Genomic DNA, 25,790 nt, shown 5'->3' with positions numbered 1-25,790 from the left:
GGGAAGTGGAGGGAAATGGGGGGAAATTGGGAAAAGGGGAGAAATGGGGAAAAATTGAGGGAAAATTGGGGAAAATTGGGGCAAATGGGGGGAAAATTGGGGGAAATAGGGAAAAATGGGAAAAACTGGAGAAAACCAGAGGGAAACGGGGTCAGGGGCTGGGGAAATGGGGCTGGGGTCACCAAGGGGACGGGGATTCGCTTCCAGCCGGGAATTTCAGTGGAAAATGGGGAGGGGGGAGGTGAGGGGGAGGCCTGGGGGGATCCTGGGTCAGTTTGGGGGGGTCCGGGGGGGGTTTTCCAGTCAGTTTGGGGGGTCCCGGGTTAGTTTTGGGGGGGTCCCAGTCAGTGGGGGAGGGGGGGTTCTGGGGGTCCTGAGTCAGTTTTGGCGGTCCCGGTCAGTGGGTGGGGGGTCCTGGGTCGGTTTTGGGGGGGTCCTGGTCAGTGGTGGGGGGGGGTCCCGGTTCAGTTTTGGGGGTCCCGGTCAGTGGGGGGGGGGTCCCGGGTCGGTTTTGGGGGTCCCGGGTCAGTTTTGGGGGTCCCGGTCAGTGGGGGGGGGGGTCCTGGGTCCATTTTGGGGGGTCCCGGGTCAGTTTTGGGGGGGTCCTGGGTCCGTTTTGGGGGGTCCTGGGTCGGTTTTGGGGGTCCTGGTTCAGTTTTGGGGGGGTCCCGGTTCAGTTTTGGGGGGGTCCCAGGTCGGTTTTGGGGGTCCCGGTCAGTGGGAGGGGGTCCCGGTCAGTGGGGGGGGGTCCCCAGCCTCTGCAGGCGCCGCCGCCGCAGCTCGGCCGTGTCGGGGCCCTCCTGGGGCTCGGGGCCCTCCCGGGGCTCGGGGCCCTCCCGGGGCTCGGGGCCCTCCCGGGGCTCGGGGCCCTCCCCGGGCTCGGCGCCTTCGGCCGCGTCCTCCTCATCCTCAGCCGGGGCCGCATCTGCGGGACACACCAGGGACGGCCGGTCTGCACCAGCGCAGAACCAGTTTGGACCAGTTTAAACCAGTTTGGACCCGTGCAGAACCGGTCTAAACCAGTTTAAACCAGTGCAGAACCAGTTTAACTCAGTTTAGCCCAGTTCACCCCGGTTCAGGGCTCCTCTCTCACCGCTGCCTCCGTTGGTTCCGGTGCCTCCTGGGGGTCCCGGGGCCGGGGGCTCCTCCGGGGGGGTCTCACGGGGGGGGGGCGGCCGGGGGGTCCTGGGGGGGATCCCAGAGTCACCCCAGAGTGGGGGGGATGGGATGGGAAGCACCGAGCCCTCCCAGTGCCCCCAGTGCATCCCAGTCCCTCCCAGTGCTCCCAGTACCCAATCTGGGCCAGCGCTCCCAGGTACTGGATGATCTGTCATTCCCAGTCCATCCCAGTCCCTCCCAGTTTATCCCAGTCCATTCCCAGTCTATCCCAGTCCCTCCCAGTCCATTCCCAGTCCCTCCCAGTTTATCCCAGTCCATTCCCAGTCCCTCCCAGTCCATTCCCAGTCCCTCCCAGTCCATTCCCAGTCCATCCCAGTCCCTCCCAGTCCCTCCCAGTCCATTCCCAGTCCCTCCCAGTCCCTCCCAGTGCTCCCAGTACCCGATCTGGGCCAGCACCCCCAGGTACTGGTCGATCTGTCATTCTCAGTTCATTCCCAGTCCATTCCCAGTCCCTCCCAGTCCATCCCAGTCCCTCCCAGTGCTCCCAGTGCTCCCAGTACCCGATCTGGGCCAGCACCCCCAGGTACTGGTTGATCTGGAGCATGGCAGCGTCCAGCAGGGTGTGGATGTTGTGCAGGCACTGCAGCCTCGCCTCCAGGTGCTGCCGCTCGTGCCCCTCCATGGCCCGGAGCTCCTCCTCCGTCAGCCCCGCGAAGCCGGCGGGGGGCACCGGCATGGGGGGCACCCCTGGGGAACAGGGGATCCATCAAATCCACAAACCCCAAATCCCCAAATCCCCAAAACCCGGGGCACCGGCATGGGGGGCACCCCTGGGCAATGGGGGACAAGGGGTCCATCAAATCCACAAACCCCAAATCCCCAAAATCCCAAATCACCGGCATGGGGGGCACCCCTGGGCAATGGGGGACATGGGATCCATCAAATCCCCAAACCCCAAATCCCCAAACCCCCAAACCCCCAAATCCCCAAACCCCCAAATCCCAAATCCCCAAAATCCCCAAACCCCAAATCACCGGCATGGGGGGCACCCCTGGGCAATGGGGACATGGGATCCATCAAATCCACAAACCCCAAACCCCAAAACCCCAAATCACTGGCATGGGGGGCACCCCTGGGGAATGGGGGATCCATCAAATCCCCAAACCCCAAATCCCCAAATCCTCAAACCCCAAACCCCAAAATCCCAAACCCCAAATCACCGGCATGGGGGGCACCCCTGGGGAACGGGGGGTGTGGGGTCCATCAAACTCCCAAACCCCAAATCCCCAAAATCCCAGTCCTGGGACCCCCCCCCCCCCAGATCCCATATCCCACAATCTCCAATCCCCAAACCCCCAATCCCAAATCCCCCAATCCCAAACCCAAACCCCAAATCCCCCAATCCCCCAATCCCAAATGCCCCAATCCCAAACCCCCAATCCCAATCCCAATCCCCCAACCCCAACCCTACCGAAGAGCGGGGGCCAGGGCATCCCCACCCAGGGCGGGGGCAGCGGCAGCCCCGGCACCGCCCCGGCCCCGCCCGGCTCCGACCCCGCAGCGCTGGCAACGGGACCGGAACCAGAACCGGGACCAGAACCGGGACCAGAACCGGGACGGGAACCTGCGGGACAGAGAGGGCTTGGGTGGGAATGGGGCTTGGGGTGGGAATGGGGGTTTGGGGTGGGAATGGAGGTTTTGGGGTGGGAATGGAGTTTGGGGTGGGATTCAGGCTGGGATTCAGGCTGGGATTTGGGATGGGATTTGGGAAGGGATTCAGATGGGATCCAGGCTGAGATTCAGGGTAGGATTTTGGATGGGATTTGGGAAAGGATCCAGGCTGAGATTCAGGGCGGGATCCAGGATGGGATTTGGGAAGGGATCCAGGATGGGATGTGGGATGGGTTAGGGTTAGGGTTAGGGTAGGATCCAGGGTAGGATTTGGGATGGGATTTGGGAAGGGATCCAGGATGGGATATAGGCTAGGATCCAGGCTGGGATTCAGGATGTGTTTCAGGCTGGGATTTGGGATGGGATCCAGGATGTGTTTCAGGCTGGGATTTGGGAAGGGATCCAGGATGTGTTTCAGGCTGGGATTTGGGATGGGATCCAGGATGTGTTTCAGGCTGGGATTTGGGAAGGGATCCAGGATGTGTTTCAGGCTGGGATTTGGGAAGGGATCCAGGATGTGTTTCAGGCTGGGATCCAGGATGGGATGTGGGATGGGCTCCAGGCCGCACTCACCGGGAGCAGCCCCAGCAGCCGCAGCAGCTCCGTCAGTCCCAGGCGGGGCCGCGGGGCCGGGGCCGGGTGGGAAGGGCCCCACGGGCGGCCAGAACGGGAACATCCCCGGGGGGAACGGGGGCAGCAGCCCCTGGGGAACTGCGGGGACAGGGCAGAGCTCAGAGAGAGGAATTCCCAAATCCCGGCCCCAAAGGGAACAGGGGAATGTGCCAAGAGCCAGAATTCCCAAATCCCGACCCCAAAGGGAACAGGGGAATGTGCCAAGAGCCGGAATTCCCAAATCCCGACCCCAAAGGGAGCAGGGGAATGTGCCAAGAGCCAGAATTCCCAAATCCCGGCCCCAAAGGGAACAGGGGAATGTGCCAAGAGCTGGAATTCCCAAATCCCAACCCCAAAGGCAATGGGGGAATGTGCCAAGAGCCGGAATTCCCAAATCCCAACCCCAAAGGGAGCGGGGGCACCACAGGGGGAAAGGCTGGAATGTCCCTCATGGGGACGTCACTGGGGGATGTCCCAAGTGGAAACACCCCCATGGGAACAGCCCAGGCTGCCCTGGGGCCTCTCCCTCCCTGTCCCTTTGTCCCTCCCTGTCCCTTTGTCCCTCCAGCACTGGTCACTCACAGTTTGGGGTCCCTGTCCCCTCCCTGTCCGTCTGTCCCACTCACAGTTCGGGGTCCCCCTGTCCGTCCCCCTGTCCCCTCTCTGTCCATCTGTCCCACTCACAGTTTGGGGTCCCCCTGTCCCCTGTCTGTCCGTCTGTCCCACTCACAGTTCGGGGTCCCTCTGTCCCTCTGTCCCCTCCCTGTCCGTCTGTCCCACTCACAGTTCGGGGGCTGTGCCGGCGCTGCCGGTGCCGGTGCCGGCGCCTCCGGGGGCGGCTGCGGCGGCAGCGAGGCCCTGAGCACGTCCATGCGGCACGTGGGGCACGTCTGCTGCCGCTGGAACCAGGAGCGCAGGCAGCTGCGGGGCATTAACGCCTTCATTAGCGCCTTCATTAGCGCCTTCTTCATTAGCGCCTTCATTAGCGCCTTCTTCATTAGCGCCTTCATTAGCAAAAACCCCAAAACCCCACTGCTTTATTCCCCTGGCCGTAATTAACCCGTTAATTAATGCCCCTCGTTTCATTGTTGGCCCCAGGTCTGCTGCCGCTGGAACCACGAGCGAGTGCAGGGAGCTGAGATCAGGATCGGGATTGGGATCGGGATCAGGATTGGGATCGGGATCAGGATCGGGATCAGGATTGGGATCAGATCAGGATCACAATTTGGATAAGAATTTGGATCAGGATCGGGATCAGGATCAGGATTGGGATCAGAATTTGGATTGGGATCGGGATCAGGATCGGGATCAGGACCAGAATTTGGATCAGGATCAGGTTCAGGATCAGGATTGGGATCAGAATTTGGATCAGGATTGGGATCAGTATCAGGACCAGGATTGCCATTGCAGGCCAGCAGAGCTGCGGCAGTGACCCCCCCCAAAACCACCCCCAGAATCCCCAAAACCACCCCAAAACCACCCCAAAACCCCCCCAAAGCCCCCAGAGCCCCCGTCCCTGGGCAGGAGGAGCACCTGGTGTGGAAGATGTGGTTGCAGGGCAGGCGCTTGGCGCCCGTCACCATCTCCTCACGGCAGATGATGCACACGTTGTCCATGGCCTGCAGCTCCTCGGCCGTGGCGTCGGGGTACCTGGGCCAGGAGAGCCCCAAATCCCACAGCTGGACCCAAAATCCCACAGATGGACCCAAAAATCCCACAGCTGGACCCAAAAACCCACAGCTGATCCCAAAATCCCACAGATGGACCCAAAAATCCACAGCTGGGGATTTAGGATGGATGAATGCAGGGTTTCCCAGGATTTGGGGTTTTGGGGTGGATTGCGCAGGGTTTTGGGGTGGATTACCCAGGGTTTTGGGGTGGATTGCACAGGGTTTTGGGGCGATTTGGGGTTTTGGGGTGGATTGCACAGGGTTTTGGGGTGGATTACACAGGGTTTTGGGGTGGATTGCACAGGGTTTTGGGGTGATTGGGGGTTTTGGGGTGGATCGCACAGGGTTTTGGGGCGATTTGGGGTTTTGGGGTGGATTGCACAGGGTTTTGGGGCGGTTTGGGGTTTTGGGGTGGATGGACACAGGGTTTTGGGGTGATTTGGGGTTTTGGGGTGGATTGCACAGGGTTTTGGGGTGGATTGCACAGGGTTTTGGGGCGATTTGGGGTTTTTGGAGGACCCGGGGCACTCACAGCGTGTTCATGTTGCGGATGGCCCGGCGGGACATGATGGCGTCGGTGACGGCCTTCTTGAACTGCCTGGGGGGAAAACGGGGTTGGAGTGGGATCGGGATGGGATCGGGATCAGGATTGGGATAGGATCGAGATTGGGAATGGATGGGGATGGGATCGGGATGGGATTGGGATTGGGATTGGGATCAGGATGGGATCAGGACTGGGATCAGGATCAGGACCAGGATCAGGATCGGGATAGGATCAGGATCGGGATCAGGATGGGATCGGGATGGGATCGGGATCAGGATGGGATCAGGATCAGAAGCAGGATCAGGATCCCAGGCAGGAGGCCTCACCTCATGGCCAGGTACATGGGGCGGATGGCGAAGAGCGGGAACGTGTGCACCTTGATCATGATGGTCATGAAGGCCATGTAGAGCAGCACCTTGATCAGCCCTGGGGAGCAACCACGGAGCAACATTGGAGGAACATTCCAGGACAGCTCAGGTGGGACCCCAAAGCCACCTGGGCCAACTCTGGGACAGCTCAGGTGACAAAGTGGGACCCCAAAGCCACCTGGGCCAATTTTGGGAGTTGAGCAAGTCTCAGTTGACCAACCAAGACCAGTTGAACACCAAGACTTCAACTCTTCGTTGGCCGATGAGATCAACGAAGCATTACCAAGACTTTGACTCCTCGTTGACCAACCCAGACCAACCAAGCCCCACCAAGATTTTGAGTCTTTGTTGACCAATGAAGACCCAACCAAGCCCCACCAAGACCCAACCAAGCCCCACCAAGACCCAACCAAGCCCCACCAAGACTTTGACTCTTCATTGACCAATCCAGACCAGCCCAGCCCCACCAAGACTTCGACTCCTCATTGACCAATCCAGACCGGCCCAGCCCCACCAAGACTTTGAGTCTCTGTTGACCAACCAAGACCAGTTGAACACCAAGACTTTTGACTCTTTGTTGACCAATGAAGACCCAACCAAGCCCCACCAAGACTTTGGCTCCTCGTTGACCAACCCAGACCAGCCCAGCCCCACCAAGACTTTGACTCCTCATTGACCAATGAAGACCCAACCAAGCCCCACCAAGACTTTGACTCCTCATTGACCAACCCAGACCAGCCAAGCCCCACCGAAACTTTGGCTCCTCGCTGTCCAACCCACGCCCCCGACACCTCCCCGTTAAGCAAGGCCTAACTGGGCCCCCAGCCCCGTTACCGGTGAAGAGCTCGGTGTAGAGCATGAACACGGCCTTGTTGTCCCAGGGGTTCTCGTTCTGCAGGTCGATGGAGTGCAGCACGTACTTGATGAAGATGGTCAGCACCATGGTCAGCAGGATGGCGTACTGGGGACACGGGACAGGCCCAGTGGGACACCCCCGCCCCGAGAGGGGCAATGGGGACCCCTGAGGACCCCAGCCCAACGCACCTCGAAGCCGAAGACGAGCTGGACGGAGGCGCCGCGGGTCAGGATGCTGTGGTAGGCGTGGCTGACGAAGAGGAAGTCCAGGATCCCCAGCAGGAACATCAGGGCTGGGAGGAGACCCCAGAACAATCAACAAAAGATCCCCAAAAAATCAACAAAAGATCCCAAAAAATGAACGGGTCCCAAAAAATGAACAAAAGATCCCAAAAAATGAACGGGTCCCAAAAAAATCAACAAAAGATCCCAAAAAATGAATGGGTCCCAAAAAATGAACAGATCCCCCAAAAATGAACAAAAGATCCCAAAAAATGAACGGATCCTATAAAATGAACGGATCCCAAAAAATCAACAAAATATCCCAAAAAATGAACAGGTCCCATAAAATGAACGGGCCCCATAAAATGAACAGATCCTATAAAATGAGCAGATTCCCAAAAAATTAACAGACCCCATAAAATGAACAGGTCCCAAAAGATAAACAGACCCCAAAAAATGAACAGATCCCATAAAATGAACAGATCCCATAAAATGAACGGATCCCACCCTCAGGAGCAGCTCTGGGTGCTCTACTAATGAGGAGCTTAATTAGGAGATTCCTCCACTCCCAGCCCCTCAACATTCCCAAAAAACCCCAAAATTCCCTCAAAAATTGAAGGAATTACACCCCTAAATCCCATTTTTCTCATTTTGGGGAACATATCCCTAAATCCCATTTTTCTTTTCTTTTACTTTCCCATTTTGGGAAGTAAATCCCTAAATCCCATTTTCCCTTTTTTTTTGGGAACCACATCCCTAAATCCCATTGTTCCCATTTCAGGCAGTGAATCCCTAAATCCCATTTTTCCAGCCCATTCTGCCCTGGATCTGGGCCTTGTTTTCCCTCCCCGGAGCTCATTAACCCCCCCGGCCCCCCCTCGTTAACGAAGCGCTGCTGATTAGCATAATTGGGGTTATCAGGCCCCAGCAGGCGCGGCCGCCCTGGCGCCGTTTTTTGGGGTTTTTTGGGGTTTTTTTTGGGTTGTTCCCCAAAATGATGCAAATGAGGAGCACTCACAGACGATGCGGAAGTGGAAGAGCCACGAGATGTTGGGGCTCCTCTCCATCTGTGGGGAGGAAAATGCAGATTTCCCATTAAAAATGTGGGGTTTGGGTTGATTTCGGGGTGGGTTTAGGGTGGGTTTGGGTGAATTTTGGGGTGGCTTTGGGTTATTTTTAGGGTTGACTTCAGGTGGGTTTGGGCTGGTTTTGGGTTGTTTGTGGGGTGGTTTTGGGCTGATTTTGGGGGTTTGGGTTGGTTAAGGCTGATTTAGGGCTGGTTAGAAGTGAGTTGGGGTTATTTTTGGGTTGGTTTAAGACGATTTTGGGGTATTTTTGGGTTGTTTACGTTGATTTAGGGTTATTTTTGGGCTGGTTTAGGCTGATTTTGGGCTATTTTTAGGTTGATTTCAGGTTATTTTTGGGCTGGTTTAGGCCGATTTTGGGCTATTTTTGGGTTGGTTTATGTTGATTTTGGGCTATTTTTGGGCTGGTTTACGTTGATTTAGGGTTATTTTTGGGCTGGTTTAGGCCGATTTTGGGTTATTTTTAGATTGGTTTCAGGTTGATTTCAGGTTATTTTTGGGCTGGTTTAGGCCGATTTTGGGTTATTTTTAGGTTGGTTTCAGGTTATTTTTGGGCTGGTTTAGGCCGATTTTGGGGTATTTTTAGGTTGATTTCAGGTTATTTTTGGGCTGGTTTAGGCTGATTTTGGGTTATTTTTAGGTTGGTTTCAGGTTATTTTTTGGCTGGTTTAAGCTGATTTTGGGTTATTTTCAGGTTGGTTTCAGGTTATTTTTGGGCTGGTTTAAGCTGATTTTGGGTTATTTTTAGGTTGGTTTCAGGTTATTTTTTGGCTGCTTTCAGGCAGGTTCTGGGTTGACTCTGGCTGATTTTTTGGGCTGGATTTGGGGTTTTTTTGGGCCGTTTCTGAGCTGTTTTCCCTGCTGCCAACACTCACAAAATCCACCCGGTCCTCGGCCAGCCAGTGGAAGCACTTGAGGAAGAGGAGGAGGGTGAAGAGGGCGACGAAGCGCGGGCTGAAGTCGTCCCTGAAGACGGTGAAGGCCAGGCAGGTCTCGGTCACCGCGTACCACGAGCGCTCCAGGAGGTGCTGAGGGACAGAGGCAGGGGAGCCCCCCAAGCTGGACCCCAAAACAGGGCCCAGCAACCCTGGGGGGTTCAAAATTCACCCCAAAAACCCTGGGGGGTTCAAAATTCACCCCAAAAACCCTGGGGGGGCGCTCAAAATTCACCCCAAAAACCCTGGGGGGGGGGCTCAAAATTCACCCCAAAAACCCTGGGGGGTTCAAAATTCACCCCAAAAACCCTGGGGGGTTCAAAATTCACCCCAAAAACCCTGGGGGGGCGCTCAAAATTCACCCCAAAAACCCTGGGGGGGCTCAAAATTCACCCCAAAAACCCTGGGGGGGAGGGGTTCAAAATTCACCCCAAAAACTCCGGGGGGGTTCGAAATTCACCCCAAAAACCCTGGGAGTTCAAAACTCACCCCAAAACGGGGCCCAAAAACCCTGGGAGTTCAAAATTTGCCCCAAAAACTCTGGGGATTCAAAATTCACCCCAAAACGGAGCCCAAAGACTCTGGGGGTTCAAAATTCACCCCAAAACCCCTGGGGGTTCAAAATCCTTCCCCAAAATGCATCAATTCTCTCCCCCCAAACAGCATCAAAGATTTTCTGGGGTCACAAATTCCTCTCAAAACGGCAACAAATCCCCCCAAATGGTACCAAACGCCCCCTAAATCAGCACCAAAGAATTTCTGGGGTCATAAATTCCCCCTAAATCAGCCCCAAAGACTTTTTGGAGCCCAAAATTCCCCCCTAAATCAGCACCAAAGAATTTCTGGGGTCATAAATACCCCTAAAACAGCACCAAAGACCCTCTGGGGTCAAAAATGCTCTCCTAGATCAGCAGCAAAAACCCTCTGGGGTCCCAAACTCCCCCTAAATCAGCACTAAAGAATTTCTGCGGTCAAAAATTGTCCCTAAATCAGCCCCAAAGACTTTTTGGAGTCCAAAACTCCCCCCTAAATCAGCACTAAAGAATTTCTGTGGTCAAAAATTCTCCCTAAATCAGCCCCAAAGACTTTCTGGAGTCCAAAACTTCCCCCTAAATCAGCCCCAAAGACTTTTTGGAGTCCAAAATCCCCCCTAAATCAGCCCCAAAGACCTTTTGGAGTCCCAGAGTGCCCCCAGAGCTCTCACCTCCATCTCGGCCGCGCGCAGCTGCCCGAAGAAAACCTTGCCCATGAACTTGCCCAGCAGGAACACGAGCACGAAGGCCTGGATGTACAGCACCTGCAGGGCCACAGAGCCCGGGGAGCATTTTGGGGACAGCCCGGGGGGATTCTGGTACCCCAAAGCCACCCTGGGGGGGTGGATGGGGTGGAACCACTCCCACTGCTGCCCCAGGGGGTTTGGGGAGCTCCTCAGTACCCCCAAAAGCAGAAGTGAGGCAGGGTGTCGGTTAATGAGGGGTTAATTAGGGGTGATTGAGAAAGAACAAAGCACTCACGGCCATGCTGGGGCTGGATTTGGTGAGGTAAACCACGGTGGGGTAGAACTGGTGCTTCAGGTAATAGGCATGGGCAACCACGGCCGTGGTGAGCGCCAGGCTGCCAGCCATGACCAGGGCTGTGCACAGCATGGCCTCGGCCTGAAATGGCCAAAAAAACAGAGATTTAACCCCAAAAATAACCCCAAAATCAGTCATCAGAGTCCTGCCATGACCAGGGCTGTGCACAGCATGGCCTCGGCCTGGGACAGCCAAAAACCAGAGATTTAACCCCAAAAATAACCCCCAAATCAGCCATGAACTGCCAGCCATGACCAGGGCTGTGCACAGCATGGCCTCAGCCTGGGACAGCCAAAACCCAGAGATTTAAACCCCCAATAAAATCTATATTTAATCTTAAAATTAATCCACATTTAACCACAGAATCAGCCATCAGGCTCCTGCCATGACCAGCGCCATTCTGTGTGCTGGCACCTGGAGCCCTGTGCCCGGGTGGCACCTGTCCCTCTGTCCCCTCCATGTCCCCCTGTCCCCTCCCTGTCCCTCAGTCCCCAAACCCTCAGTGCCCTCCATGTCCCTCTGTCCCCCCCATGTCCCCAAACCCTCAGCTCCCCCTATGTCCGTCTGCCCCCTCACTGTCTGTCCCCCTACGTGTCCTTCTGGTCCTTCTGTCCCTCTCCCTGTCCGTCTGTCCTCTCCCTGTCCGTCTGTCCCCCCTCAATGTCCCCTCACGCCCCTCAGCCCCCCCACCCCCCTCACATCCGCGTCCCCTCCTCCCCAGGAACCCCAACTGTCACCGTTCCCTCCGCTCCCCCCGAGCCCCCTTTTGCCCCCGGTTCCTCCCGAGGCCGCCCCGGTGCCCCGCCCGCCCCCAGGCGCCGCTGCCGCCCCCGGAGCCCCCCGGGACTCACCGGGCCCGACCCCGCCTCAGCCCCCCCAGCCCAGTCCCGGCCGCTCCCACACCGGAACCGCCTCAGCGCGCGACACCTCACTTCCGCCCGGACCGCACCACCCGCTGTCCGGGGGTGGTTCACTCCCTGCCTGCTCTCCACACCTCGCTCCCCAGAGCAGCCTCTCCCTACAGAGACTCTGAGGAGTCACCTCGTTCTCCCCTGAACGGGGATTGTGTGGGGCCGTGACCCCCGTAAACCCCGAACCGCTGAGCTCTCCCCCCCCTGCACGCCCGCACTTGGTACGCTCCTAGCGGCCCCGCAGCCTGCGCGGGGGTGGGCGGGGACGCGCAGGGTCCCGTGGCTCGCGCTCATTGGCCGGGCGTGGCGGGGCTCGGCCAATCAGAAAAATTCCCCTCGCGACGCCGCTTGGCCGGCGGCTGTTGCTAAGGGAGGGGCGGAGCGGGCGAGGGGAGCGACGCCCTCAGCTCCGCGGGGCCGCCCAGCACGAGCCGGGTTTGTTTCCTCTCCCCGTTTCACTCCCGATGCTTCGCGTCCGCAGCGCCTTCCCCGATTCCCTTCCCCTCACAGCCCCTCACAAACCGCCCCTCCCTTCACACTTCTCCCTCACGGCACTCACCCAATCAGTGACGTCTCATTTCCGCGCCTCATCTCTGATTGGCTGATATCGCGAAAACTGGAGAGAGAGGCGTGGCTTAGTCATTATCTGCCTTCTGATTGGCTGGCGGCCTGACCTCGCGGCCTATAGGAGGCGGCCCCCGGGAAGGGGCGGGGCTAACGTCGCTGAGGCGAAGGAAAAAGGCGGGAAGGCCCCGCAGCTCCTGAGGGGATTTTGCCGCTTTTTCCTCTTTTGGCAGCAGAAAATCACTTCAGCACTTTAAATTTTATTAAAATATAGCGAAGAAGGATGGCTTAAACTTCAGAGAAAGGTTTAATCCTGCGGCATGAATGAGGCAGAGAGGTACGAGACAGAGTTAAACCTGGGCTCGCTCTGAGCTTTTGGGGTTGAACGCTTGCTGTGGTTTTGGGGGGATTTCGGGCTTTTTAGGCATTAAAAAGGGTTGGATTTAGGGGGCTTTTGGCGTCACTTGGAGTTTAAGGGGGTTAAATGCTAATTCTTGTTCTGGGGGTCTTTGAGGTACCGTCCAAATTGGGTAAATCCCCTCCCCTCACATCCCAGACCCTCCAAACCAGGCGGTTTTCCCCCAAAATTAATTTTTTTATTGTTTTTCTCCTCTTCAAGAAGACACCGTGGTGCCGACGTTTCTCTCCAGGCTCTCTGACAAGGTCAGTCCAAACAAAACCAACTTTTTGTTCTGTTTCTTTTTAATAGGAACAACATTTTTGCCTGATCTGAGTTGTTTTTTTACCTAAACCAGCTGTTTTTACCCCATTTTGCAGGACCTGCTGGCCATGGCGCTGCTGGCTGCCCTTGAGCGATGGAATCCCCTGCCCTGTGAGTCCTTAATTAGGCCCTTAACAAAGCCCTGCCTTAATTAGGGCCTTAACACCTCCTAACCAAGTAGGGGTCTTAATTATGCCCTCAGTAATTAAGTGAGGGTCCCTAATTAAGCCCCTGTAATGAACTAGGGGGCTCTAATGAAGCAGGGATATTCTTGCTAATGAAGTGGGGGGAGCTAATTAAGCAATGCCTCCATTAATGAAGTAGGGAACCCTAATGAGGAACCCTAATTAACCCCAAAGGTGTCAAACCCCAAACCCTCAGAGTCCTCCTGCAATTCCCATTCCCAAATTGCTGCAGATTTACCCAAAATCCCCAATTCCCACCCAAAATCCCTAAATCCCATTACCCAAAATCCCCTGATTCCCACCCAAAACCAACCCTGGGATTACCCTGAAAGCCCAGACAGGGCCAGGGCAAAGAAATTCTCAAACATGGGAATTTTAAAGCAACTTTGACTGAATTTCCCTTTTATTTAGGGCCCTTTTCGGTGGAAATTTGCCTTTTTTTTTGTTTGACTCCAAATTGGGCCCTTTTTTCTTGTTTTTTAACCCTAAATTTGGCCCCTTTTTGCTCGTGGCCCAGAACTGGGCTTTTCTTTCTTTTTATTTTTTATTTTTGCCCCTAAATTTGGGGTTTTTTTGGTTTTGTCCCAAACCCCCTGGACCTGGGGCTGCTCCCCACCGGATTTGGGGTAAATCCTGCAGGAATTGGGGCTGTGCCACCCCCTCAGTTCATTTTCTTCGGTTTTTACCCAACCAATTTTGGGGTTTTTTACCCAACCCCATTTTTGCTCTCAAGTGTCTCTTCCCTGCCATCCCAACTGATGCTTTGGGGTGAAATCTTCTCAGGTGTTTTTTTTCCATTTCCGTTTTATTTCTCACCCAAACCCTCCCAAATTGCCCAGAATTGCTCCTTTTCTCCCCAAGGCCCCTCCTGCCGCCCCATTTCTGGGGGAGGAATGTTGAAAATGGGGCAAAAAAATGTGGAAAATGGGCAATGCATATTAAAAAATGCTTAATTTGGGGGGGTTTTGTCGTGGTTTTTTTTTTTTTCCTGTGGGAGAAATGGTGAAAAACAAAAAGGGGGAGTGGGATCTGGCTTGGGGGTGGGGGTGTCCATGGCCCCCTTGTCCCACCCCTGCCCAGTGCCCCCAGTGTCCCCTCAGTGTCCCCCACACCCCCCAATGTCCCCACCCCCGTGTCCATCCCCCCAATGTCCCCCCAATGTCCCCTCTCTGGGTCCACCTCCCCAATGTCCCCTCAATGTCCCATCCCCTGCCCACCCCCCAATGTCCCCCTTGTGTCCCTCTCCCTCTTGTCCCCCCCAATGTCCCCCAACAAGTCCCACCCCTGTCCAGTCCCCCCAATGTCCCCCCAATGTCCCCCCAATGTCCCCCTGTGTCCATCTCCCCCTTGTCCCCCCAATGTCCCCCCCCCAGTTCCTGCCCACCCCCCCAATGTCCCTCCCCAGTGTCCCCCCCGTGTCCCCCCCCTATTCCCCACCCCCCCCAATGTCCCCCCCATGTCCAGCCCCACCCCCGCCCCTCCCCCCTCAATGCGGTGCAAACCCCGCAGGATCCCGAGCAGCCCCAAACCCCCCAAAACCCCCCAAAATCCCCCAAAGTCACCCCCAAACCCCCCCAAAACGGCTCGGTGCCTCCCCACGCCCTTGGGGAGGGAGCGGCGCAGGGAGGAGTCTCGGGCTGGGGGGGAGGGCGGGGGCGGCCTCGCCTTCCTGCTCCAGGAACTTTGGGGTGAGAATTTTCCCTTTTGCCGCTGCTTTTTTCTCTCCCCCCCAAAAACCGAAAGCGGCGATCCCGGGAGCGCCGCCCCCGCAGCAGAGCCGAGGTACGGAGCGGGCCCGGGAGGCGACACCGGGGACAGGCGGGGACAGCGGTGACACAGCGGGACCCCGGCGTGCCCGGCGCTTACACAACTCCGGATCGGGGCAAAACCCGGCAGAAACGGGCAAAAATCACCCCGGGGCCTCCTCCCTGCAATTCCCGCAGCCGGGAAGGGGCTGGGAACGGGGCTCCCCCAGCCCAGCCCAGCCCCGAGCCGCGGTTTGGCCAAAAAAGGGATTTTGGGGAACGGGGGGCGCCGCTGCTTTTCCTGGAACTCTGGTGCTTTTCACCACTTTGGGTTTTTCTCGCTCTTATCAGGCGGTTCCTGCCCAGCCGAGGGGCGGCTGAGCTCCCGCCGGGGCTGCGGGGCCCCAAAACGGGGTGAAAAGAGCCCATTTCTGCCAACTGCACCCCAAAAACGTACGTGGGGAGGGGGCACGGGCAGCTGGCCCTGTCAGAGAGGGGGCACAGGGAACTTTGGGGACCCCTGGGCGGGAGGGAGGGTTGGACTCCCCCTCACCCCCGTTTTTGGGTTAATTTCTGCATTTTTGGGACACAATCCCCGGGTTTGGGCTGGCCCTGGCCCTCGGGCTGTGCCGGGGTTTGGGGTGACAGAACCCCCGTGTTTGGCCTCATCTGGGGGGGCTGCACTGCCCCTACCCCTGTCATGGCTCTGTCACTCCTCGGTGGCTCTAATTAGCGTTTAATTAACATGCCTGGTGCTTAATTAAGCACCCCAATGCTTAATGAACCTCCTCGGGGCTTGAGGAAGGCCCTGGGGCCACGCCTGCGGCCCCACCTCAACCTGCAGGACCAGTTTGGGGCACTTTCCCCCGGTTTCCTCAGCCCTTGGGGCTGCACTGTCAGGAGTTCACCCTGGCAGGGCCATTTCGGGGTGAAACCCCAGGGTTTGGGATCTCTGGGACCTTCCCTGCCCCGGAGTTGCTGCTTTTTAACCCCAGAACAAATTCGCTCTCAACTCACCAAAAGTGTCCCCATTTCCTCCATCCTGACACGGGCAGGACTTCAAATCTGGGGGAAAGCCCCAAATTCCCTCCCCAAAACCCCAAATTCCCCCCCAAAACCCCAAATTCCCTCCCCCAAAACCCCAATCTTCCCCTCCAAAACCCCAAATTCCCCCTCCAAAACCCCAAATTCCCCCTCCAAAACCCCAAATTCTCCCCCAAACCCCCATCCCTGTTCAGAGCACATCTCAATCCTGCATTTCCCCAAATCCTGAGTGTGTTTTTCCAATTTTCACCCCCAAACCCCCATCCCTGTTCAGAGCACATTTCAATCCTGCTTCTCCCAGAATCCTGAGCGGGTTTTTCCAGTTTTCACCCCCAAATACCCCCCAAAACCCCAAATTCTCCCCAAACCCCCATCCTTGTTCAGAGCACATCTCAATCCTGCATTTCCCCGAATCCTGAGCGTGTTTATCCCTTTTTCACCCCAATCCCCCCCAAAACCCCAAATCCCCATCCAGACCCCAATTCCCCCCATATTTCCCCATCCAGACCCCATTTCCCCCCATCCCCATCCAGACCCCAATTTCCCCCATATTTCCCCATCCAGACCCAATTTCCCCCATATTTCCCCCCCATATTTCCCATCAAGACCCCAATTTCCCCCCAATTTCCCCCATATTTCCCCATCCAGACCCAATTCCCCCCATATTTCCCATCCAGACCCCATTCCCCCCATATTTCCCCATCCAGACCCCAATTTCCCCCCATATTCCCCATCCCCATCCAGACCCCAATTTCCCCCCATATTTCCCATCCAGACCCCAATTTCCCCCATATTTCCCCATCCAGACCCCAATTCCCCCCATATTTCCCATCCCATCCCCTCTCCCTGTGTTCCCCCCAGGCCATGGCGGAGCCGCCGGTGGTGCCGGTGTTCTGCACGGGCGTCTCGGCGCAGGTGCGGCGCCAGCGCGCCAAGGAGCTGGGGCTGGGCCGCCACGACAACGCCGTGCGCTACCTGGGCCAGGACTTCGAGCGGCTGCTCCAGGAGTGCCGCGGCTCCGGGGCCCTGTTCCGGGACCCCGCCTTCCCCCCGGCCGCCTCCTCCCTGGGCTTCCGCGAGCTGGGCCCCGGCTCCTCCAAGACGCGCGGCGTGCAGTGGAAGAGGCCCACGGTGAGCGCGGCCCCGCTCCCGGCGCCTTCCCGGGGAGCTCACTGGGAAATGGATTTCCCTTCCAAAACGGGAAATCCCTTCGGAAACCCCTTCCAAATCCATTGGAATTTCCAAAATCCATTGGAATAATCCCTTCTAAATCCATTTGGAAATTTCCAAATCCATTTGGAAATCCCTTCCAAATCCATTGGAATTTCCAAAGTCCATTTGGAAACCCCTTCCAAATCCATTGGAATTTCCAAAATCCATTTGGAAACCCCTTCCAAGTCCATTGGAATTTCCAAAGTCCATTTGGAAATCCCTTCCAAATCCATTGGAATTTCCAAAGTCCACTTGGAAATTTCCAAAATCCATTTGGAAATCCCTTCCAAGTCCATTGCAATTTCCAAAATCCATTGGAATAATCCCTTCCAAGTCCATTGGAATTTCAAAAGTCCATTTGGAAACCCCTTCCAAATCCATTGGAATTTCCAAAATCCATTTGGAAGTCCCTTCCAAATCCATTGGAAATTTCCAAAGTCCATTTGGAAATCCCTTCCTGTTCAATTCCTGGAAATGCTGTTTGGGAGATGAACCCTAGCAGCAGCAGAAAAGTGATGGAATAAAAAGAAGCAACAAAAACCAACAAAAACCCCCTGTTCCAAAGAACAGTCTCTGACAAAGGTTGTACTAAGGGGGATTATTTCAAATTGAAAGAAAAGAGGTTTTTTCTGGTGGGTGTTAGACAGAAATTCGTTACCAGAAGGGTGGTGAGGCCCTGGCACAGGTTGCCCACCCTCCCCAAACCCCCGTGGTTTTCTCAATTCTCTCAAATTATCTCAGATTTTGGGGTTTTTTTGGCAGGAGCTGTGCCCGCGCCCGCAGTTCATCGTGGACGGCGCCACGCGCACCGACATCTGCCAGGGAGCGCTGGGTGAGGAATCCCCCTTTGCCCCCGTCCCCCTGGCCTTGGTCCCCAATCCGTGGGGATTTGGGATCTCTCTGTGCCCTTCTCTGCCCTGGAATTGCTGCTTTTTACCCCAGAACGGCGCCGCTCCCGACTCACCACAATTCCTCCAACCCGACACGGGCAGGACTCCAAATCTGGGGGGAAACCCCAAATTCTCTCCCCAAAACCCCAAATTCTACCCCAAACACCCCATCCATGTGCGGAACATGCATCTCAATCCTGATTTCCCCCCAAATCCTGGGTGCACTTTTCCAGTTTCACCCCAAAAAACCCCCAAATCCCCCCCAAACCCCCATCTCCATGCAAGCCACCCATCCCCCTGGTTTTTCCCCAAATCCTGGGTGCATTTTTCCTGTTTCACCCCCAAAACTCCCAAATCCTCTCCCAAAAACCCAAAATCCCCATGCAAACCACCTGTCCCCCTGGTTGTTCCCCAAATCCCAGGTGCGTTTTTCCAATTTCACCCCCAAAACCCCCAAATCCTCCCCAAACCCCCATCCCCATGTAAAACACCCGTCCCCCCATTTTCCGCCCAAATCCCGGGTCCGTTTTTCCTGTTTACCCCCAAAACCCCCAAATCCCCAACCCCCCCCAAAAACCCAAATCCTCCCCAAACCCCCATCCCCATGCAAACCACCCGTCCCCCTGGTTTTTCCCCAAATCCTGGATGCGTTTTTCCTATTTCACCCCCAAAAACCCCAAATCCTCTCCCAAAACCCCCAAATCCCGATCCCCCCCAAAAACCCAAACCCCCATCCCCCGTCTCTGTCCTCCTTTGCCCCGAACCTGTGGGGTCTGGGGGATGGTTCTGCAGGGGTTGGGGTGGTTTTGGTGCTGCCCAGGTGACTGCTGGCTGCTGGCGGCCATCGCCTCGCTGACGCTCAACGAGACGCTCCTGCACCGCGTGGTGCCGCACGGGCAGAGCTTCCAGCAGGGCTACGCCGGCATCTTCCACTTCCAGGTCAGCCGGGCCCGGCCTCGGGGCTCCCCTCTGCCGTTCCCGGGGCAAACGCCAACGCTTTGGGGCTCCCAGCACCACTTCAGGGCTCCTCTTGTCCTTCTGAGAGGTTCCCACACCGTTTTGGGGCTTTCTTCACCTCTTTAGGCCTCCCCTTCATCATTCAAGGGGATCCCCCACAGTTTTGGGGCTCCCAGCACCACTTCAGGGCTCCTCTTGTCCTTCTGAGAGGTTCCCACATCATTTTGGGGCTTTCTTCACCTTTTTAGGCCTCTCCTTGACCATTTCGAGGGGATCCCCCACAGTTTTGGGGCTTCACTCTGTAATTTTGGGGTGACCCCCAGTGTTTTAAGGGTTCCCTCCACCATTTTGTCACACCCCCAATTTTGGGAGCATCTCCCAGTTACTTTTCCCACCCAGTTCCTCATATCCCCTCCCGTTGCGGCGCCTCCACTTCTCCACTGCTTTGTGGGGCCCCAAACCGGGCGTTTTTCCCCCAAAATCTCCCTCCCTGCATGACCCTGGCTCCTCCTCTTCCTCACCCCGCCCAGATCTGGCAGTTTGGCGAGTGGCTGGACGTGGTGGTGGACGATTTCCTGCCCACCAAGGACGGGAAGCTGCTCTTCGTGCACTCGGCCGAGGGCTCCGAGTTCTGGAGCGCGCTGCTGGAAAAGGCCTACGCCAAGTGCGGCCCCTCCCCGCCCTCCCCGCGCCCGTTTTGGGGCGGAATCCCCCAAAAACCGCCCCGCTCGTCGTGCACAGGGTCAACGGCTGCTACGAGGCTCTGTCGGGCGGCAGCACCTCCGAGGGCTTCGAGGACTTCACGGGCGGCGTCACCGAGTGGTTCGACCTGCGCCGGCCCCCGGCCGACCTCTACCAGATCATCCTCAAGGCGCTGGAGCGCGGCTCCCTGCTGGGCTGCTCCATCGACGTGAGCCACCTCGGGAGGGGGCGTTTTGGGGAAATCTGTGGGATTTGGGGTCATTGCTCCATTGACGTGAGCCACCTTGGGAGGGGGTGTTTGGGGGAAATCTGTGGGATTTGGGGTCATTGCTCCATTGACGTGAGCCACCTTGGGAGGGGGTGTTTGGGGGAAATCTGCGGGATTTGGGGTCATTGCTCCATCGACGTGAGCCACCGGGAGCGGGCGTTTTGGGGGGAAATCTGCGGGATTTGGGGTCGTTGCTGCATCGATGTGAGCCACCTCGGGAGGGGGTGTTTTGGGGGAAAATCTGCGGGATTTGGGGTCATTGCTCCATCGACGTGAGCCACCTCGGGAGGGGGTGTTTTGGGGGAAATCTGCGGGATTTGGGGTCATTCTCACATTGCTCCATCGACGTGAGCCACCGTGGGCGTTTTGGGGGGCAATCTGTGGGATTTGGGGTCATTCTCACATTGCTCCATCGGGATTTGGGGTCATTCTCATGTTGCTCCATCAAGATAAGCCACCCCAGGCCTTTTAGGGGAAAATCTGCGGGATTTGGGGTCATTCTCATGTTGCTCCATCGATGTGAGCCACCCCAGGCCTTTTGGGGGGAAATCTGCGGGATTTGGGGTCATTCTCACGTTGCTCCATTGGGGGAAAATCTGCGGGATTTGGGGTCATTCTCACATTGCTCCATCGACGTGAGCCACCTTGGGAGGGGGCGTTTTGGGGGAAATCTGCGGGATTTGGGGTCATTGCTCCATCAACGTGAGCCACCGGGAGCGGGCGTTTGGGGGAAATCTGCGGGATTTGGGGTCATTCTCACATTGCTCCATCAACATGAGCCACCCTGTTTTGGGGGAAAATCAGTGGGATTTGGGGTCGTTGTCATGTTGCTCCATCGACGTGAGCCACCCCGGGCATTTTGGGGGAAAATCTGCGGGATTTGGGGTCGCTCTCTGGGTAACGCCGCGGTGGCTCCTCGCAGATAACGAGCGCCTTCGACATGGAGGCGGTGACCTTCAAGAAGCTGGTGAAGGGCCATGCCTACTCTGTGACTGGTGCCAAGCAGGTGAGGCCGGGCACCAATTTGGGTGGGAAACGGTGAATTTTGGGTGGCGGAGCCCTGACGGCGCCGTCCGCAGATCCCGTACCGCGGGCAGGCCCTGGAGCTCATCCGGATGCGCAACCCCTGGGGAGAGGTGGAGTGGACGGGCGCCTGGAGCGACGGGTGAGGCTTCGTTAGCGCTGGGCTCGTTAGCGGCGACGAGCCGGGGCCCTGCTGACCCCGCTGTCCCCGCAGCTCGGCCGAGTGGCACGCGGTGGAGCCGGCGCTGCGCCAGCAGCTCATGGTCAAGATGGAGGACGGCGAATTCTGGTAGGGGAAACTCCAACCCGAGCCCCTTTTCTCGCCCGTTCCGAGCCTGGAGACGAGCTCGGACTCTTCCTGCAGGATGTCCTTCCGGGATTTCCTGCGGGAGTTCACCCGCCTGGAGATCTGCAACCTCACCCCGGACGCGCTGCAGTCCCGCAAGTTCCGCAAGTGGAACACGCAGCTCTACGACGGGACGTGGCGGCGCGGCAGCACCGCCGGCGGCTGCCGCAACTACCCCGGTACGCGCCGGGGGGCGGCCCCGGGCCCGCGGGGCCGGGCGCCCGCTGAGCCCCCTCTGCCCCCTCTGCAGCCACGTTCTGGATCAACCCCCAGTTCAAGATCCAGCTGGAGGAGGTGGATGATGACAGGGATGAGGACGGCGGGCGTGAGCCGGGCTGCAGCTTCCTGCTGGCGCTGATGCAGAAGCACCGGCGCCGCGAGCGCCGCTACGGCAAGGACATGGAGACCATTGGATTCGCTGTCTATGAGGTAGCGGGGTCAGTTAGGGTCAACCGGCCTCGACAGGGGTCAACCACCATCAGCTGGGGTCAACTGGCATCAGCTGGGACCAACTGGCATCAGTTGGGGTCAATCACCATCAACTGGGGTCAACTGGCACCAGTTGGGCTCAGCTGGGACCAACTGGCACTAACTGGGGTCATCTAGAGTCACCTGGGGTCTGTTGGCATCAGCTGGGGCCAACCAGCACGAGCTGGCCTCCGCTGGTTTCAGCTGTGGTCACCAATGGTCCATTGGGGTCAACTGGCATTCACTGGGGTCACCTGGGCTCCCTGGTGTCACCTGTCACCAACCAAGGTCCCCTCTCTCCGCACAGGTCCCTCCCGAGGTGGGTTCCATGCGCCGGCGGTGCCGTTTCGGGGCAGGCCGCCCCCGGGGCCGATTTTGGGGCCGTTTTTGGGGCCGTTCTGGAGCGTTTCCCCCCGGTGCCCGCAGTACGTGGGGAGGTCGGGCGTGCACCTGAAGCGGGAGTTCTTCCTGGCCAACGCGTCGCGCGCGCGCTCCGAGCAGTTCATCAACCTGCGCGAGGTGAGCACGCGCTTCCGCCTGCCGCCCGGCGAGTACATCGTGGTGCCCTCCACCTTCGAGCCCAACAAGGAGGGCGACTTCGTGCTCCGCGTCTTCTCCGAGAAGAAAGCCGGCACCGAGTAAGCGCCGCCGCCGCCGCCCGGGGCCGTGTCCGCGCTCCGCCCGCTCTGTGTCTGCCTGTCTGTCTGTCTGTCTGTCCGCAGGGAGATGGACGACAAGATCCAGGCCACGCTGCCGGACGAGGTCAGCCGGGGACGGGAGGATGGGTGGGCGGGGTGTTGGGGTGGGGTGGTTCCCAAAATGGCCGCTTTGGGCGGTTCCCAAAATGGCCGCTTTGGGCGGTTCCCAAAATGGCCGCTTCTTCCCCTGGGGCAGTTCCCAAAATGGCCGCTTTGGGCGGTTCCCAAGATGGCCGCTTTTCCCCCCAGAAAGTGCTGAGGGAGAGTGAAATCGATGAGAACTTCAAGCAGCTCTTCAAGCAGCTGGCGGGGCCGGTAAGGGAGCGGTGGCGATTGGCCGTGACCTCAGGGGTCGGTGGTGACGTCATTGGTTGATGATGATGTAGTTGGTTGGCCGTGATGTCATTGATTGTAGATGACATCATTCGTTGGCCATGATGTCATTGGCTGGCTGTGACATCATTGGTTGTAGATGATCTCATTGGTTGGCCATGGTGTCATTGGTTGGCCGTGATGTCATTGGTTAGCAATGACATCATTTGTTGGCCATTACATCACTGGTTGCCCATGATGTCATTGGTTAGCAATGACATCACTTGGTGATGGTGTCATTAGTTAGCTGTGATGTCATTGGTTGTCAATTACATCATTGGTTGACCATGACATCACTGGTTTGCCACAACGTCGTTGGTTGGTCGTGATGTCACTGGTTAACCATGACATCACTGGCTGCCGGTGACGTCACCGCCCATCGGTGACGCCGTGGCCCCCCCCGTGTCCCCTCCCCAGGACCTGGAGATCAGCGTCACCGAGCTCCAGACCATCCTCAACCGCATCATCGCCAAACGTGAGCCGGGCTCTGGGGGAGTTCCACCCCAACTGACCCCGCCCCCCTCATTAGCATCTCATTAACCCCCAAACCGCCAATTGCAGACAAGGATCTGCGCACCAAGGGCTTCAGCCTGGAGTCCTGCCGGAGCATGGTGAACCTGATGGACGTATCCTGAACCGGGGGGCTCTGGGGGGGCTCGGGGGCACCCCTGGGACCCCCCTTTCCTTAACCCCCTCCCCAGAAAGACGGGAACGGGAAACTGGGGCTGGTGGAGTTCAACGTGCTCTGGAACCGCATCCGCAACTACCTGGTGGGTCTGGGGGCTGCTGGGGGTCGGGCTCACGGGGGACCCCCATTCTGGGGGGGTCTGGGGTCTGGCTCAGGGGGGACCCCCATTCTGGGGGGGTTTGGGGTCTGGCTCAGGGGGGACCCCCATTTTGGGGGGATTTTGGGGTCTGTCTCATGGGTGAGCCCTGTTTCTTTGGGGAGGGATTTTGGGGTACATTGGGGTATTTTGGGTAACCCCTGCTCCTCTGGGGGTATTTTGGGGGATTTTGGGTGACCCCTGCTCCTTTGGGGGGATTTTGGGGGATTTTCGGTGACCCCTGCTCCTCTGGGGGGATTTTGGGGGATTTTGGGGGTGTTTTAGGTGACCCCTGTTCCTTTGGGGGGATTTTGGGGTATTTTGGGTGACCCCTGCTCCTCGGGGGGGATTTTGGGGTATTTTGGGGGTATTTTGGGTGACCCCTGCTCCTCTGGGGGGATTTTGGGGTACATTGGGGGTATTTTGGGTGACCCCTGCTCCTCTGGGGGGATTTTGGGGTGTTTTGGGTGACCCCTGCTCCTCGGGGGGGATTTTGGGGTATTTTGGGGGTGTTTTGGGTGACCCCTGCTCCTCGGGGGGCTGTTCCTGCCAGAGCATCTTCCGCAAGTTCGACCTGGACAAGTCTGGCTCCATCAGCGCCTACGAGCTGCGCCTGGCCCTGGAGGCTGCAGGTGACCCCCGGGACCCCCCGGGACCCCCTTGGACCCCTCCCAGGCCCCCCGGTGACCCCGGGCTGTGCCCTGTCCCCTGTGCCCCATCCCAGGGTACCGGCTGAACAAGAGGCTGCACGAGCTGCTCATCACCCGCTACGCCGAGCCCGACCTGGCCCTGGACTTCGACAGCTTCGTCTGCTGCCTCGTGCGCCTGGAGACCATGTTCCGTGAGTGAGCGCCCCGAGCAGACCCTCCCACACCATCCCAAAGGATCCCAAATGATCCCAAATGATCCCAAAGGATCCCAGACCATCCCAGAGCATCCCAAACCATCCCCCCTGTCCAACCCTGACCATCCCAAACCATCCCAAACCCTCCCAGACCATCCCAAACCATCCCAAACCATCCCCCCTGTCCAACCCTGACCATCCCAGACCATCCCAAATGATCCCAGACCATCCCAAATGATCCCCAATGATCCCAAACCATCCCAAACCATCCCAAATGATCCCAAACCATCCCCCCTGTCCAACCCTGACCATCCCAAACCATCCCAAACCCTCCCAGACCATCCCAGACCATCCCAGACCATCCCCAATGATCCCAGACCATCCCAAATGATCCCAAACCATCCCCCCGTCCAACCCTGAGCGATCCCAAACCATCCCAAACCCTCCCAAACCCCCCCAAACCATCCCAAACCCTCCCAAACCATCCCAAACCATCGCTCCTGTCCAACCCTGAGTGATCCCAAACCATCCCCAATGATCCCTCCCATGCAATCCTGAGTAAACCCAAATGATCCCAAACCATCCCTCCTACCTCAATCCCAAACCATTCCAGCCTTCCCGACCACGCTTTTCCCTCACAAATGAAATTTTCCAGAATCCCTTTCCCTCCCCTCAGGGTTTTTCCAAGCCATGGACGTGGACCAGGACGGGGTCGTCACGTTCGACCTGCTGCAGGTACCAGGGGAGCTCAGGGCCTTCCTCCTCCTCTTCCTCCTCCTTTTTCTCCTCCTCTCCCTCCTTCTCTTGCTTTCCCCCCTCTTTCTTCACCCTCTCCTGCTGCCCTTCCTCCCTCACCCTCCTCCTCCTCCTTCTCCCCAGTGGCTCCAGCTCACCATGTTCGCCTGACCGAACCCTCCAAGTGCCTTCAACCACCCCGCGCCGGTTTTTCCCTTTTTTTGGCTTTTTTTCAGCAGAAAAGGCTGGATGGGGGGGTGGGGTGGGGGTCACACAGGACCCCCCCGAGCTTTGCCAAAGCCCCCTGTCCCTCCTCACCTCACGCTCGGCCCTTTTGGGGCAAATCCTCCGGATTTTGGTGCCTCCTGTGCTGACGGAGCCCCGGCCGTCGTCCTTCGCTTCAGGGATCTGCTGCCCCCGGGTGCCATCAAGTGATTTTTTTATTGTATAAATTAAAAATGAGATATAAACCAAAGAAAAAAAAATATTATTTAAGTCAAAACTCCTTTTTCTGGCAGTTCTTTCTCCCCCTCAAGGCGAGGGGGTGAGGGGATCTCAAGGTACTGCAAAATATCAGGTTTAGGGGTTGTCTTGGGGTTATGGATCCCAGATTAGGGGTTATATTC

The 25,790-nt window shown here is 57.6% G+C and overlaps 2 protein-coding genes across 14 annotated transcripts; one reads left to right on the top strand and one right to left on the bottom strand.

The window, feature by feature from the left end:
- Positions 1–684: 684 nt before the first annotated feature.
- SYVN1 (synoviolin 1) lies at positions 685–11,602 on the bottom strand. Of its 4 annotated transcripts, none has more exons than XM_077172544.1 (17): positions 11,507–11,602; positions 10,596–10,736; positions 10,286–10,378; positions 9,022–9,174; positions 8,080–8,128; positions 7,029–7,132; positions 6,819–6,945; positions 5,943–6,042; positions 5,605–5,670; positions 4,936–5,052; positions 4,187–4,323; positions 3,364–3,501; positions 2,591–2,743; positions 1,680–1,866; positions 1,094–1,185; positions 856–925; positions 685–801 (listed from the first exon to the last, which is right to left on the bottom strand). In XM_077172544.1, the coding sequence occupies exons 2-17, from the start codon at positions 10,725–10,727 to the stop codon at positions 735–737; spliced, it is 1,785 nt and encodes a 594-aa protein (XP_077028659.1). In that variant the 5' UTR covers positions 10,728–10,736; positions 11,507–11,602; the 3' UTR covers positions 685–734. The 4 variants fall into 4 exon arrangements, with proteins under 4 accessions (XP_077028659.1, XP_077028658.1, XP_077028656.1 ...); XM_077172543.1 differs by having other exon boundaries at positions 692–838; positions 875–925; XM_077172542.1 differs by having other exon boundaries at positions 697–801; positions 838–925.
- A 327-nt stretch (positions 11,603–11,929) lies between these two features.
- On the top strand, positions 11,930–25,666 carry CAPN1 (calpain 1). Of its 10 annotated transcripts, XM_077172533.1 has the most exons (26): positions 11,930–12,467; positions 12,750–12,793; positions 12,908–12,962; positions 14,780–14,818; positions 15,133–15,234; positions 16,687–16,956; positions 17,800–17,869; positions 18,748–18,866; positions 19,415–19,548; positions 19,626–19,794; positions 20,777–20,860; positions 20,934–21,019; positions 21,092–21,166; positions 21,242–21,402; positions 21,474–21,652; positions 21,999–22,010; positions 22,118–22,329; positions 22,414–22,453; positions 22,639–22,704; positions 23,179–23,236; positions 23,323–23,387; positions 23,463–23,531; positions 24,139–24,217; positions 24,310–24,426; positions 25,106–25,164; positions 25,309–25,666. In XM_077172533.1, exons 6-26 carry the CDS (start codon positions 16,690–16,692, stop codon positions 25,333–25,335), a joined length of 2,148 nt encoding a protein of 715 aa, XP_077028648.1. In that variant the 5' UTR covers positions 11,930–12,467; positions 12,750–12,793; positions 12,908–12,962; positions 14,780–14,818; positions 15,133–15,234; positions 16,687–16,689; the 3' UTR covers positions 25,336–25,666. The 10 variants fall into 10 exon arrangements, with proteins under 10 accessions (XP_077028648.1, XP_077028647.1, XP_077028649.1 ...); XM_077172532.1 differs by having other exon boundaries at positions 12,753–12,793; positions 14,780–15,234; XM_077172534.1 differs by lacking the exon at positions 14,780–14,818.
- The last annotated feature ends 124 nt before the right edge of the window (positions 25,667–25,790 follow it).

The sequence above is a fragment of the Agelaius phoeniceus genome, chromosome 38 (genome assembly GCF_051311805.1).
Source record: "Agelaius phoeniceus isolate bAgePho1 chromosome 38, bAgePho1.hap1, whole genome shotgun sequence".
Lineage (NCBI taxonomy): Eukaryota > Metazoa > Chordata > Aves > Passeriformes > Icteridae > Agelaius > Agelaius phoeniceus.
Note: the sequence above shows the minus strand (reverse complement) of the source record. Positions and strands in the feature narration are given on the sequence as shown.